The sequence below is a fragment of the Oculina patagonica genome, chromosome 6 (assembly GCF_052425735.1).
Source record: "Oculina patagonica isolate OP01 chromosome 6, crgOcupat, whole genome shotgun sequence".
NCBI classification, from domain to species: domain Eukaryota; kingdom Metazoa; phylum Cnidaria; class Anthozoa; order Scleractinia; family Oculinidae; genus Oculina; species Oculina patagonica.
In genome coordinates, this window is record NC_135763.1 from 28,812,997 (window position 1) to 28,828,140 (window position 15,144).

Sequence of the window (15,144 nt, forward strand, 5' to 3'; positions counted from 1 at the left end):
GAAAATTACCACCGATGTCCCATTTTTTTGGCTCACGAAGCGCAATCACGTATTTATTGACCAATATTTCAAATAGAAGTGGGGCCCGGAGAGTTGGTCTTCCTTGGGGATTGGGTTAAAAGATTTACAATTACAACTTGAAAGAAAATAACAGCTCTTGCGAGGTATTTCGCTAGTTAACACTAATGTCTGGCACGTATATTTCCATCAACATATAAAACTCGCTCGCACCCTCGCATTCGAGTTTTCGTGTCGCACGCGATTTTTTTGGTACGACTGATTACCTTATTTAATATAGGAAATTAACGCTTGTGTTAATTAAGGTATTTGTAATTAACGCGACTTAAATCCCCGCCACGAGCCACACAGAACCGGCGGCAGGAGACAGCAGCAATGGCCGAGAGAAGGAGAGCAGCCCCCCCGCACACGAACGGGAGCGTGAGACCGGCGAACCCGACAGTGCTGGAGGCCCGACGATCGAGACCCCGCCACCCACTGCAGACCCAGTCACTGGCCACTGTGACAACGCACATAGAGCGCCGGCAAAGAGAGCCGTGCCGACGCCGGAGCGCCAGAGCGAGAAAGCAGGGAGGGTGCGAAGAGGCCAGACCCCACACGGGGAGAAAAGGCGCGCGAACACCAGGCAGTGATGGGGAGGACGAACGCCGGCGGCGGACAACAGAGGACGAAAGCCGGAGGGGGGTTAACGCGAATTGAAGGGAAAACTACTTCCCAATATAGGAAATTAACGCGAAAGAGGGGGTAACATTTCAAAATGAAGGAAATTAACGCGACGTACACAAAGAAAAAACGCTTGTTGGGACAACAGGAACAAGTTTATTTCAACGCTAGGCGTATAGTCCTCAACGTAGTGGTTAAGCGAAGGAATCGGACCGCCTTGAGCGTTCTTCACAGTTTTTTGATACCCGCAGTTTTCCACCCTGATGAAATTATGCCTTTTTCTAGAAGTCAAGGAGGTCTGGACTGTACCGAAAAATTGGGGCCAAAGTAATGGAAATTAAGGTCATGGAAATTAACGCCCCCACTTAATTCACGGCGCGGAAATTAACGTTAACGAAAATTAACGCGACTTAAATTAACGCGAATTTTTGAAATTCGCGTTAATTTCATGACGCGTTAATTTCCTATAATATTAAAGGTAAGTTGACTTTATATTCTTGCGTGAAGACTGAAGACTCGCGTGAAGCGTTACGTTTTCGCGGTGTCTGATCTCGCGATACAGGTGGGATGAAGACTGGGAACTAAAAACGCGTTCGACATCAAAACGAGGCGGCTTACCAGTCTCCTTCCTTTCTTTCTTCCAACATGGCGCTTTCGATGGACACGTGTCGCTCTCTTGGGTTTTTCGTTTCCACTTTGGCTGTTTTGCTAGCTTGCTTCCAACTGACCGAAGCAGGCGGAAAAACACTTGTCCTTGTCGATAATGCCAACATAAAGGAAACGCATTCGATCTTTTTTAACTCTCTGAAAGGTAGGAACAAACTGCACTATTAGCAGGCTGGGTTGAACAATAGCATTGTAGTCAGTCGATTTAAATTTGCACGAAAAGGTCGAAAATAATTTCCAAAAAAAAATTAAATGTAAGCTTATGTAATTTTCAAAATTTTATTTCTTTTAATTTTTCTGTTGTTTGTATGTGCGATTCTTTCTGCATTTGTTATGAAAAACTTAATTTTTGTGGCGCTGTACTGTGGTCAAATCAATGAAGTGTAAAAGTTTTCCTTCATATTTTGTACAAAAGGATGTAAAGTTTTGCGAAATCTACTGCTACTCCTTGCTCAGTCAAAGAAAGATAAGTTTTATTCCAAAAATCAAGAGCAAAAAATTATGAATTGAGGTTTGATTGAGTGGCTGTTATTGTTGTGATGGTCAAAGAAATATTGTTCAAATACTGTTGTTTTGAAATCCGCTGATACAGTGCATCAGTTTTTTTTGTAAACATCAAAGTCTTATTAGTTTAGTTGTATTTAGTAAAGCCTGAGTAAGTGGCTCACTTGTGTAGTTTAGAAGAAAAGTTTCTTGAAATTCACCAGGGATGTAGCTAAGAGCTTTCTACCAGCTAATTTCACTAGCTAAAGAGAGCTCATCACCAGTTTAAATGTTGCTAGAAAACAAAGACTTAGGTAATTTTTTAGAAATAAAGACCAAAAGAGGTGGCTGGGCTTGTCAATAAACCAGCCAAGATTATTGCTAACTACAACATACATCCCTGATTTGCTCCAACCCAAGTACATGTACTAAGGCTACTATAAAAATAAAATTGCACCCCCCCCCCTCTTTCTTAAAACAAATGGATGGTGGAGGGGGATAGGGGGGGGGCGGGAGCCTGCGAGAAAAGGGGCAGGAAGTGGGATTCCTAAGGTGGCCGGCACCGGGAGAAAAAAAAGTGAAAATTCACAACATTTCATTATATTTTGCAATGGATATGGGATGAAGAGAAGAAAACAGCTACAGAAAGGAGTGGGAGCCAAGAATAAAAAGGTACAGCGGCTGGGAGGTTCAGAACCCCCATCCCCCTCCACTCTTGCCTGAAAACAGAAGTTGAGGAAAAAACTTAGTTTTGGTATTTTCTTGTTTCAGAAAGGGGATTTGAACTGGTGTTCCGCTCTGCTGATGACTCAAGCCTTTCTCTTGTGAAGTATGGAGAATTTCTTTATAAGCATCTCATCATCTTTTCACCATCTGTGGAAGGTTAGTGAACTTCTCTTTATAAAGGAGAAACACAAGCTCTGTTGTTTGCCAAGCGATGGAGCAATTATTTTTTGTTTTAATATACATGTACCAGTACATGTATTTCAATATGGCACTAATTTTTACTATATATTTGCAATTTTGGCTTTCTCATTTATTGTACTGGCTAATCAAGTCTCTAATATATTTAGACCAGAGCTGTGCTCTAGCAGAACCCGGGTGCCGCAGATGACTTACTTTTGTCTTTAGGCAGCTTGTATAAATTTGCTATCATGAAAGCTTTTAAGAGCTGGGCAACCCAAGATTTCTTACATAAGAGCCTTTGGGCACCCTGCAGTTATTCTTAGAGCACAGCTTTGTAGACAGTTGATTTATAGACTGAGATATTTAAATGAAGAAAGTTTACAGGACTGTACGTATTCTTACAACCTACGTGTAGTAACAATGTGATTCTTGTTTGGTTTTAGAATTTGGTGGTTCATTGAATGTAAGAGCTATCACTGATTTCATTGATGGAGGAGGCAATGTGCTAGTTGCTACAAGCTCTGCTATTGGTAAGTCAACTGTCAACATTGTTCTAAATAAGATATGTTTCTTTAAGTTTTGGAGAATTTTGTTTTATCGAGAAACAAGTAGCCTAACGTACAGTAACTTGTTGCATTTTTCAGGTGATCCTATCCGTGAACTTGGAAGTGAATGTGGTGTGGAGTTTGATGAAGAGAAAACATCAGTCATTGATCACATCAATCATGATGTTTCTGACTTGGATCAGGTACTGTCACTGTCGTTTTGTCATATGAACAAGCAGGATTTCATTCTTGAAAACTGCAATAGAGAATGATTTAGTAAAGCTTGAAACATCAGGTTGTCATATACCGTAATGATTCGATTTAGCGCCCTCCTTCCAAAAAGCACCCCCTTCCGAATAAGCGCCCCCCTTCAAATGTGTTTTTGACAATAAGCGCCCCTATTCCAATAAGCACCCCCATTCTAATAAGTACCCCCATTCTTATAAGCGCCTCTATTGTAATAAGCCTTCCTATTGTGGATAACTGCCTCTACTGAAGTCATCGACGTCGAATAGATAAACTCAACAACATTCACCGTACCGTACATGTATATATTTACTGCTAAAATGAACAATTCTTTTAAAAGTATCTAACCATTCAACAATTTTTTACTGTTAAAGTTTGTGTTTTTGTTAGTTATTTTAATATTTAGTAAAGTTTTGTTTTGAATTTTTGTTTTTTTTTTCTCAAAAAATGAAATAAGCGCCCTGTCCTGAATAAGCGCCCTCTCTTGAGGTGCCAAAAGTAAATAAGTGCCCCGGGCGCTAAATCGAATCATTACGGTACTGTATTAATTTTTCTCGATTAAACGCCTGGTACGTACTGTATAAGCATTGGGTCTCCAAGGTGGATTTGAAAATGGGCCCCTCAGGTTTTTATTTGATGTATAATAAGCTGTAGGCCTGGTATATTAGCCAGATACATGTTTGTCAAAAATAAGTAATAAAAATGCCAGGCTCGAATAAACTGCATGAGTCAAATAAACGCCAGGTCCACCAGGCCAAGTTTGAAATTAACGCTGAGGGCGTTTCATCAACAAAAATATGGTACCTTTGAAATGCATAGTTGAACGTCTCTTTTATTTCTAGCACACCCTGATTGTTGCCGACCCTTCAAATGCCATCAAGGCTAACACTATCACTGGACATTCACCTTTAAACCCTTTGCTATTTCAAGGAGTTGGGTGAGTAGTACAAGTGAGGCTCAAGGATGATTTGAACTTGTCTGTTTCTGTGTTTCTGTTGATATTAAACCCTAAGTGTTGTAACTTGCCCTCTGATCATGGTTTTAGTGGGCATTTAAAAAAATGGGTTTCTGGCTGGTCTGATCGAGCAGCTCTTCTCCAGCTTGAGGGGCATTGAGAAAAGAAATTGAGTAATGCAATTTGAACGAAACTCTTTTAAGTGTCAAAAAACTAAAAATGAACAGACGTTTCGGCTTGGCCCTTCTTCAGTGTTCTAGTCTGAGATGCCAATGTTTAAACGCGAGTTGCACCATACAAAAAACAATGGTCAAATAAAAATCAATCAGTTCAAGACAGGGTTGCCACAGGTCAGGAAATGGTCAGGAAAAAAATGAAATTCTTGAATGTCAGGGAAAGTCAGGAAATTTCATTTTTGGGGAATTTTCCATTTTGAAGAAAAGTCAGGGGAATTTGAACAACAGCTCTGAATTTTCTGCCATTGAAGGCTGATGAAACATTTCAGGTCAATATAATCTCAGCAATAATGTTTTTTTTTGGAAGCGGCAGTTGAAGGATGCTACCACATATCTGATGTTTTGTATGTAGAAATGTATTTGGTCAGGGAAAGTTTATTTTTTCAGGGAAAAGTTAAGAAATTTTGAAAACTGATGGCTGTGGCAACCAAGCCAGAGTTTGTACATGTTCACATAGGGTTATTGTTTAACAGGCCAGGCCTGTATAATATGAAATTTTTTTTCTGTTGTATTCCTTTGTCAGTATGACTGCCGACCCTGACAATCCTTTGGTAATGGAGGTGTTGACAGCGTCATCCACTGCTTATTCCTACTATCCTGATGTCAAGATCTCTGAGGTACATGCAATATTGTCAGCACTTAAAGCTGATTTCCAGCCGACTGCGAGACGCGTTGCGACACCAGTGACAGCACGAGAGTCCCACACAGAGAGAGCGTGGAAAGGGCCACCGAGGGGAACGACAGAAGAGAGCGGAGGCGCCGGGAGCGAGGAGGCCACATAAACATTGCAGCCGAGAGCGCAGTACGAACGGAATTCATCTTTAAAGAGACACCATCATCATCGGTCAAGTCACGACAAAAATGAGACATTTACAGTTAAAGAAATTATTTTGAAATTCTGGAGATACAAGGCATTAAAAATATGACATGCAATCTGATCAAAGTTATCCCTTCTGAAAATATCCATAATTTCTGTAATAATACAGAAAAAGGGGTGGCCCCTTTAAGTAGGGGCTCGGCCATTGGTGTTCTCAATCCAAGTCGCCACCGTGCCACAATAAAAAGAATGGAAATTTAATTCACATTATTGCACCCAAATTGTGTAAAGTGTGCAAGTTGATCAGAATATTTTTGGAGAAATAATTAATAAAATCTTTTTTAATACATTCGTCAGCATTATCACAGTGGCTGTTTAACCCCTTGACCTCCTGAATCAGAAAAAAAATTTTCCATGAAAGAAACCCTAGTGTGTAACCATTTATGAAAATGAAAACTGCTTATCAATTCTTTTAAGTGGTCCTTTTTGTTTTGTTTTGCAGTGCATTCCATTTACATGTATATGTGACCCTATTTGCAACAACGACCCTTAATGGAAACCGCATTGAAATGCATTTTAACGCATTTTTTAATGCGTTGTCAATGGAGTTTCAATGCATTGATAATGATTCTTGATGCATTTTCAACGGAATCTCAATGTTTCTCAAACGTCGCAAAATGTTTTTCAATGCTATCATTGATAATGTTTTGCAACGCATTGGCAACGTTTCATTAAGTAGAGACAAAAATGTTTGATTATCATCACTCCACGCAATCAAATAACTCATCAATGAAATGAATAACAATGAATGAAATAACTCATTCGCGCGAAGGTTTTGTTTTGTTTACTTATCGTTAATCATACTTTTCACACAAAACTTGGAAGAAATAAGATGAACACACTTTTTCATTAGGGTGGCATTACTTCAGAAATTCAGTTAACTACATGTACCAATGCGGACTTTAAATAAATGCAACAACATAACCAAATTTCCGTGCATCAGGTTTTAGCCGTGTTGTTAAAAGTTTCCAGTTGAATGCACATAACAAACATGCCACAGCCCGAGGTGTGTTTTTTTTTTTTTTTTTTTTTTCCTTGGTTGGGTTGGGGGGGGTTGGGTTGGGGGGGTTGGGTTTGGGGGTTGTGGTTTTTTTTTTTTTTGTTTTGTTGTTGTGTTTTAATTTTTTTTTTTTTTTTTTTTTTTTTTTTTTTTTTTTTTTTTTTTGGTCCTTTTTTTTTTTTTTTTTTTTTTTTTTTTTTTTATTAAAAATATTTTTTCCTTTAAGGGTCGTTTTCGCAAATAGGGTCACATATTATGAAAGCTTCTTTCATTTTCATTTGATGCTATTACGTTTTCGTTACTGGGGAAAGATAAATTTGAAAAAATAAAATACTTTTTATGTCAGTTTTGAACCATGGTGATATGAACTGCAACGGTTGTATTTTTAGTACCCACATGCAGTTGGCAAGAGCACCCTGCTGATTGCTGGTCTTCAAGCCAGGAACAATGCACGTGTTGTGTTCTCAGGCTCACTGGATTTCTTCAGTGATGAGTATGTTGCTACCTGTGTTATTTGTCATTAAGTACATGTACATACATTTCCTCTATGTACAAGTGAAGAAGTCGTTTAACTGAATTGCTGAAAATACTAGTTTCAAAATTGAACTTGAGTAGAAAGCTTACACATAGGCCGAGGAGGCCTTCCTCTACAAGCCTGGTGGTTTCTTTGAGGTCTCGTCGCCCTACCTTTCACAGTTATTGCTGTAAATTTTCGAGTCTTAAGTGTCTAATAAATGATGAAGATGATGATGATGATGATAAATTTATTTATTGAAACTGCAACAGTGTAGTCCAATAATTTTTTGTTCATTAAAATAATAGTCTGTGCATAAAAAATTTAAAGCATTTTGCCAGTCAGAAGATAAATAACTTTGATGTAATGTATATGAAATGATTCATATATGAACTGCAGATGTATATGAAAGTGATAAAATGGAAAAAAAATTTAAAATTTGAAATTTCCCGGGATTATTTTTTTTTCCTTTTATAAATAACTTTGTTTGTCCTTTAGCTGTTGTTTTTCCTGTGTTGTTTGCCACATCTCTTTGTTCTGTTGCTTACTGTGACCTTGTAATTTTGCCACAGATACTTCAACAGACCAGTGCAGAGTGCAAGAGCTGGTTCAAAACAGTATGTGTTTTAATGATTATTGTCAAAATAAAAATATTAAATAGTAACTGACATTTAAACCATTTCACATGGTGATAATAAGGGCAGCAAATTCTGAAAACTTATATGTATTGTTTCCAAAAAAATTAACACTTTACTGGAGTGGTTGGGACGAGGGAGTGCGAGGAGGGACTCAGGCGAGTGGGGCGGGAGTTGGCCGCGACCGAGGTGCGCCGCCTGTGGCCGCGCGAGACGGTGCCGTGAGAGAGCGGATGCCGCAACGCAGGCCCCCACGGAGGAGGCCCGGAGGCCCGCCAGCAGCCGGGGGAGAGCCAAAATAATATTAATTCTCTAAAATATGAGAGTCTAGACTTTCGTAGTCCCACAAAAAGACTGATAAGTATGCTTAAATTTTAAGGACATTTTGCCCCCCCTCCCCCCCAGGTGTTGTAACAGGTTGAATACCTTATTATAGGAAATTAACGCTTCATGAAATTAACGCGAATTTCAAAAATTCGCGTTAATTTAAGTCGCATTAATTGTTGTTAACGTTAAATTTAATTTCCGTGCCATTAATTAAGTGGAGCGCTAATTTCCATGACCTTAATTTCCATTATTTTGGAACCAATTTCTCGATACAGTCTAGACGTCTTGACACTTATGAAAAGACATTATTTCATCAGGGTGGAAATCTGCCGGATCACTAAAACTGTGAAAAACGCTCGAGGCACTCAGTTTCCTTTGTGTTAAAGTAAACTTGTTCCTGTTGTCTCAACAAGTGTTTTTTTTCTTTATGTTTGTCGCGTTAATTTCCTTCATTTTGAAATGTACCCCCTCTTTCGCGTTAATTTCCTTTATTGGGAAGTAATTTTTCCTTCAATTCGCGTTAATTTCAAATACGTTAATTAACACAAGCGTTAATTTCCTATTATAAGGTAGATTCTGGCTTTGTTTAAAAATTGATGATTCCTTATCCCTCCTTTCAATTGAAACTACACTGGGAGGATAACAAAGTGAAGCGTAGTGTGAGGCATATCTAAACTGCTGAAAAGATGTGTGTTTTACATTTGTATGACGCATGCCTTCATGTAAGACGAACTAGTACAACTAACAGTACATCACTTGTTGTTAGGTATTCTAAAAATGGAAACCAAGAGCTGGCCATTGCCCTGAGTGAGTGGGTTTTCAAGGAGAATGGAGTCCTTCGTGTTGGAGAAGTTAAACATCACCGTGCTGGCGAGGTTTCGCCTCCAGTTGCATACACCATTGAAGAGGATGTGGTAAGGAATTATATCACATTATTAAAAACTAGCCATGGTATATTGCAATTCCTGAGTTTTGATTGGTTAACAGTCAATGGTATATGAGCTCATGATATACCATTGAGCACAAATATTGTAGGTACATGTGTCAACGAGAACAGCTGAGGAGGTCAAACAAATATTGCAAATCTTTGGGTGTTAACAATTACATGTATCCCACTTGCGTTTGTTGGGTAGAGGATCGTTACAGCCAACTCGGTGCTACGTAACTCTTTGGCTATCTACTATCAAATTATCCAACGTGCACTAATGGAATAATTGTTAAATATTACATTGTGTTGTTCCTGAAAACATCCATACCCCTCCCACGAATGGTTTTTTGGTTTCAAATCCCCCACTTCTCTGGAAATTTCAGTTAAGCCTGATACTTTCCTTTAAAAATTTGGCTTTTGAGACCTCCCATCCCCTTCGGAATTTCTAATGACCTTCCATGAGGTGGGTATGGATATTTTCTGGAACTGCACATTAATATAGCATTGTTACGTTATTCCAGGTAACTCCAAGAGGAGTTTGGTATTATTACCCCCCCCCCCCCCCAAAAAAAAAAAAAAAAAAGGAAGAAAAAAAACATAGGGAGAGGAATAAACCTTACTTCTTTTCCTTCTGTTCAGGTTTACAGCATCAGGATTGAGGAGTTGGTAAATGGGAAGTGGGAGTCATTTGAGGGAACGGATGTGCAGTTGGAGTTTTTCAGGATTGATCCATTTGTCAGAATCACCCTCAACAAGTCAAATGGTTAGAGTATATATTTCTTCTTAATATAAAATCTGCCACCTAAGTTGTTTATTGCAGTTTTCAGTGAAATGTGAACTCAGAAATTCAAGATCAAACTTACGATTGTGTTTTTCGCTGCCGTCAATCATAATTATGGTGATGACTGCCAACAAACCATGGCAAACAGAAACAAACAAAATGGATCGAAATCTACCAATCACAACTGACTGACGTGACCTTTTGACCCAGTTGAAGAGAACTTCTGTTTCCCGAGAGGTCCGCTCAGATGATTGACGGCAGCAAAAAGCATAAACTGTTGGTTGAGGATTGAATTTCAGAGTTTGCATTTCACTGAAAACCGCAATAAAATGATCTGGAGATTATACAGTCCACATTTTAGCTCTAAATTTTGGTGCAGGTCTAGAATACAAAGGACCATTATAAATCTGAGCTGTGATATTATTGTTCTCTGTGTACAGATGGTCTTTTTGTTGCCAAGTTCAAGCTTCCTGATGTGTACGGCGTGTTCCAGTTCAAGGTGGAATATAATCGCATGGGCTACACTTATCTCCACAGCAAAACTCAGGTAACTAGCTTTGCGTTTGTGCTCTGTAGTTCAGCTGTTCTTTTTACTTTAAACTCTAAGTAGATTGCAAAAAGAAAGCAAATCAGTTAACTTTACTGCACTATCAATAGCATACAGCCAGGACCCAAACACTGCATGACCCGGAGACAGGGAGGCACGGGACATCACCCTGCATCAAGAGTGACTGGACTGGGGGGGACACGGAGTGCGATGTGTGGTGGACACTGACGGGCACCGGGAGCCACTTACAGCAACAAAAACGTATTTGCAAAGTGAAATTCTCAAGAACTGCATGTTTTTGCTTGTGGGCACACAAGGTTATGTCAGTCGACAACTAGTTGTCCCATCTTTAAAGAATATGTGATTGGAAGTGAAACAGAATGGAACTTCCTTGTCCCTCAGTTTTTTAAATCAATATTGAGGGCTTTGACTTGGGTAAAAAAGTAAAAAAAAAAACACAGTTATTTCAGAATGTTGATGAAGAATATTTTAGTGTTTACGATACTGTGATATTTTGCTCAAATACCAGTACTTACTCGTATCTTGACAAATAATATCGGGATTCACTGGTGCACCGGTGTATCGTTGTAGCCCTTGTTTATGTTAACAAGTTAAACTACTTTGTCTCCTGAGACATCTGCAAAGATAATTGTTGGGAGCATAACACAACCATCAGTTGTGTGGTTTTGGTTTAAATTTCACATGTCAGTATTTTATAGGTGGGGAAAGTGCGTTTCACAGATTTCCTTACACCCCTTAGTCTGCAGAATTTTAGGGCTGTGCACTTTGCATAGGTGAGACATTCCCAGAGGGAAAAAAATTAAAGTGACTTCTGGCAAAGTGTTTAGGGCAGCCCTGGTGATGAAATTCTGGAGAATGTACCATGATGGACTACCCGTAGTATCTTATAAATGTTCCTGGCAGAGGCAATTCCCAAGCGGAATTTTGGCCAGGTGGGAGTCCAGGAGTCCTATGGACGGCCACTTTTCAGAGAAAGTTAATATGAATTACTGTATACAGAGGGGGTTTTTTAAGCGAATTTGGAAATCTTTAGGTACCTTTGCACCCATATCTGCAGAAAAACACCTTGCATGCTCCTCAGGCCCTCCTATGGGGACAAAATCTTGGACTCCCAGTTTTTAACTCCTGGCTAAAAGCCTGTTCCCAAGTTACTTCAAGATACAAAAACTAGATGATTTAATAACTGATTGTTTTTACTTCATTTTCAGGTGTCTGTGCGTCCCAAAGAGCACACGCAGTATGAACGGTTCATTCTGTCTGCCTACCCGTACTATGCTAGTGCATTTTCTATGATGATAGGCTTGTTCATCTTCAGTCTGGTGTTCCTGCACCATCAAGATGAAGGCAAGAGCAAGGCAGAATAACCTTGTACTGAAAGGCGCTACTTAGCCTTGAGTTAGTAGTTTGTAGAATTTTTTATTGAATAAAATTCGTAACTTGTTAACCTTTGCTGTGTTTGTCATAACTCCGAGGTGGTGGAGCATTTTGAAACATGGTTGGGGGGGGGGGAGTATGGGGGGGAAGTTACATACTCCAAGCCATACACAAACCTTCCCCCAGGATGGCATTCTCCTAAGTACTCAAATTTTCCAAAATGTCTTTTACAGTGTCTAGTGTGTCTGTAATCGATTTGTGACAGTGGATAGCTAGGCAGTTCAGAGGATCCTGCTTCTTAGTGCTTTTTTTGGGAAATATTTAGTCGCTGGAGGGCATAAGATGTACGATCTGAAGTCACCGATGCCACAGCCAATATCAAATACAATCTTCACAGATTGCAAACCTCTCCTAGCAGCGTTTTTGGGAGGGAAGCACGGGCAGACCGACGACACGAAGGCAAAGATCACAAGACTGAATGTCTATTTTATGCTGTGCTTGCGATACTTTCAGCACTGAAATATGGGGGGGGGGGGGGGGAGGGGGGCTGAGTCCCCCTGCTCTACGGCCTATGAAACTTACATAACACTTATAAGCAATCCCTTCTTCAATATTATTTTCCCAATTTTTTCCTCATTTTTAAAACAATTATTATTTTCCCAATTTTATTTTTCTTGTATGTTGGATTCTTCAACTTCTGTTTTTGTGCCCCATAGGTCGAAGGTAGACTCAAGTGTTGAATTCTACCATTACTGTAGGAAATTTTTATGACATTAAATGTTGTGCACTCTTCCCTCAAAGAGTTAAGGACTTGACAAAAAAATGCAATTGCTAGTGTGCACAGGAAGTTTTTTTGTCTATATAAAAGGCTAAACATTCCTCTCCCATTGTAAATTTTTTGTGTTAATTTTCACTGTCCAGATGGCTGTTTTAAAAGCTCCCAAACTCGCCCCATACCAACCATGCTTGTTTTTTGTGCAGGGACTGGGCATGGTATAAAAGTATAATAAATTTCTCACTAAATGAGATGAAAGTGCCTTTAAAATAGTTAAAAGTTCCAAACGTTCCGGGCTTAGCCCTTCATCAGTGGAATGTCAAGATTTCAGTTAAAAACTGAAATCTTTAACTGAAATCTTGACATTCCACTGATGAAGGGCTAAGCCCGGAACGTTTGGAACTTTTAACTATTTTACATGCAAAGGCACTTTCAACTCATTTAGTGAGAATTTTATTATATATTTTAATTTGTACTTTTACAAGTGCCACGCAGCACAAGGAAATTTATTTTTCCATTTATCATTGGGCATGGTATACCCTGAGTACCAGAGGATTTTTCTCACTTGTGGCAGATACTGGAAGCCACGCAAGAAAAACCTCTGGCACCCAGGGTAGGCGTGGTACAGATGAGCTAAGGAAACACAGTTACTTGTATCCTAGTTCTTTATATTGTGGCCAAAATATTGAAAAATAAACAGAAACTTTTTGAAAATTGCAACAGGTGGGAGTTGGCTATGTACAGAGCACAGAGAAGTGGAGTTTGGAAAATCCTTGAACACAAATCCATCCAGTGATTTGTGATTTGAACCAAGGACCTCTGGATTAAGTCCAGCACCCACATCCTTGTCCCCAGAGCCACATGTCCCTCTTAGCCAGCTGAGCGTGGGGCACAAGGAACAAGTGGCTCTGGGGACATGTGATTTGATGGGCTAGATTTTTAACAAAGAGAAATTGTATATAGCCACTTGGTTACAAAGGGATTTTAAAATGGTTGATTTGATTTGCTAAGTTTAAGAACTAGCCAATCAAATCGTGTGTCTCCAGAGTCACTTGTTCCTTGTGCCCCAGGCTCAGCCGGCTAAGAGGGTGGCTCTGGGGACAAGAATGAAGCAACCTAACAACAAGGCCACAGGGACGGCGGAGCAGTTTTCCAGGTTGGGGGGGGGGGGGGGGTGTGTTTTTGGGGGGGGGGGGGGGGGTTTTTTTTTTTTTTTTTTTTTTTTTTTTAAAAAAGGGGGGGGGGGGTGTATCTCCCGCCCCCGCCGGCCAAGCTGCCTCCACAAAATGAAATGTATAACTTCTTTCCCATGGGGTCAGATCATAATTTTCAAGATAGGTCAGTGGTCAGATCTTGTGCAAAAAAAAGGTGGAGGAGAGATGAAGCTACAACTCTTGTAAATGCTGCTTGAACAATGACATGAAGTAAAGATCATCCCAAAAATACAGAGCATTATCAAAATAATGCACTGATAAATTTTAGGTTCCCCGTTAAATTTTTTAATTTTTTTCTTTTCCTTTTCTTCCCAAAATTTTTGTGGGTCCCAGTGTAATGTTGTGTTTCAGTTTCAGATGATGTCCATACCCCTCCCATGAAAGGATTTTGGTAACATCCCCCCCTCCCTCCCCCAACCTCTCTGGAAATCTCTGTAAAAAGATAGTGCCTGTACATTTTACCACAACACCTTGCAAACCTAACACAGCTATAGGGTACAAAGTCAGCCACATTTTTGCAAAATTCGTCCTTGTACTAACTGCATTGCTTACGCAAGGCTTGAAGTTTTTAGAGCTCTCCGGTGCATTTTAATGAGCGTGTTTAGCGTTTTCGTGCGCAAGGAATTATAGGTAAATGCACCAGTTGCCATCTTTTTTAATAGGGTGGATTGCCCGGCAATCTGGTTCATACTTCCCTTCAAAATGTTTGACTTTTTAAACCCCCTTCCCCTCAGAATTATAACTGACCTTCGTTAGGGTGGGCATGGATATTCTGGAACTGCACATTTTAGAAAAAATAAATACACAGAGTCACCAAGTACAGACAAAATGTTCTTCAGTTTCTCTCAATACCCACAATGTATTTACAGCATTGCAAATTGATAATGAACCTATAGGATCTAATATGAACCTTAAGTTTACAGCCATTTATATTTTAATTAATGCCTGTCTTTTACAAAAACACACACCCCCTTGTGATATAGTCAATTAAAATTGATAATCAAAAATAAAGTGCAAGATACCACGTCCACTGATGTATGGTCAGAATTCTTTCAGCCACTAGAGACTAATGTTAATATTCACTACAACCCTATCGAAGTTCAGGGTTTCTCTGTATTGTTTCTGCCTAAAATGGTCCATTCTTATGGACCTAACTTGCATGGTTTAGCCTTTATGACACAGTCTTTCAGGCCCCAGAAGAAAGGGCTGCATGACGACAAATGCAGAGTTGATTTCATTCCAAGCTATGCTAGGAATTACAGCTTTTCAAATTACACTGTACCTCTGCGACGCCTTTTTAACATTTTAGCCCACCTTTTTCAGTAACCCCAGTGTGGCTTTATTGATAAGCTTATTGTCAAAGGTTTCTTAGTACTGAAATTATGTTTGGTACCATGCACAAGCCTGAATCCCTAAAGTATTACTATCTTGTC

The 15,144-nt window shown here is 39.5% G+C and overlaps 1 protein-coding gene across 2 annotated transcripts; it reads left to right on the forward strand.

Annotated features, from left to right (window-relative positions):
- Nucleotides 1-1,313: 1,313 nt before the first annotated feature.
- On the forward strand, nucleotides 1,314-11,796 carry LOC144656068 (dolichyl-diphosphooligosaccharide--protein glycosyltransferase 48 kDa subunit-like). Of its 2 annotated transcripts, none has more exons than XM_078516286.1 (12): nucleotides 1,314-1,492; nucleotides 2,602-2,712; nucleotides 3,180-3,266; nucleotides 3,381-3,484; nucleotides 4,370-4,464; nucleotides 5,242-5,335; nucleotides 6,985-7,088; nucleotides 7,682-7,726; nucleotides 8,838-8,985; nucleotides 9,639-9,762; nucleotides 10,221-10,327; nucleotides 11,557-11,796. In XM_078516286.1, the coding sequence occupies exons 1-12, from the start codon at nucleotides 1,327-1,329 to the stop codon at nucleotides 11,710-11,712; spliced, it is 1,341 nt and encodes a 446-aa protein (XP_078372412.1). In that variant the 5' UTR covers nucleotides 1,314-1,326; the 3' UTR covers nucleotides 11,713-11,796. The 2 variants fall into 2 exon arrangements, with proteins under 2 accessions (XP_078372412.1, XP_078372413.1); XM_078516287.1 differs by lacking the exon at nucleotides 1,314-1,492 and adding an exon at nucleotides 2,437-2,502 and having other exon boundaries at nucleotides 2,580-2,712.
- The last annotated feature ends 3,348 nt before the right edge of the window (nucleotides 11,797-15,144 follow it).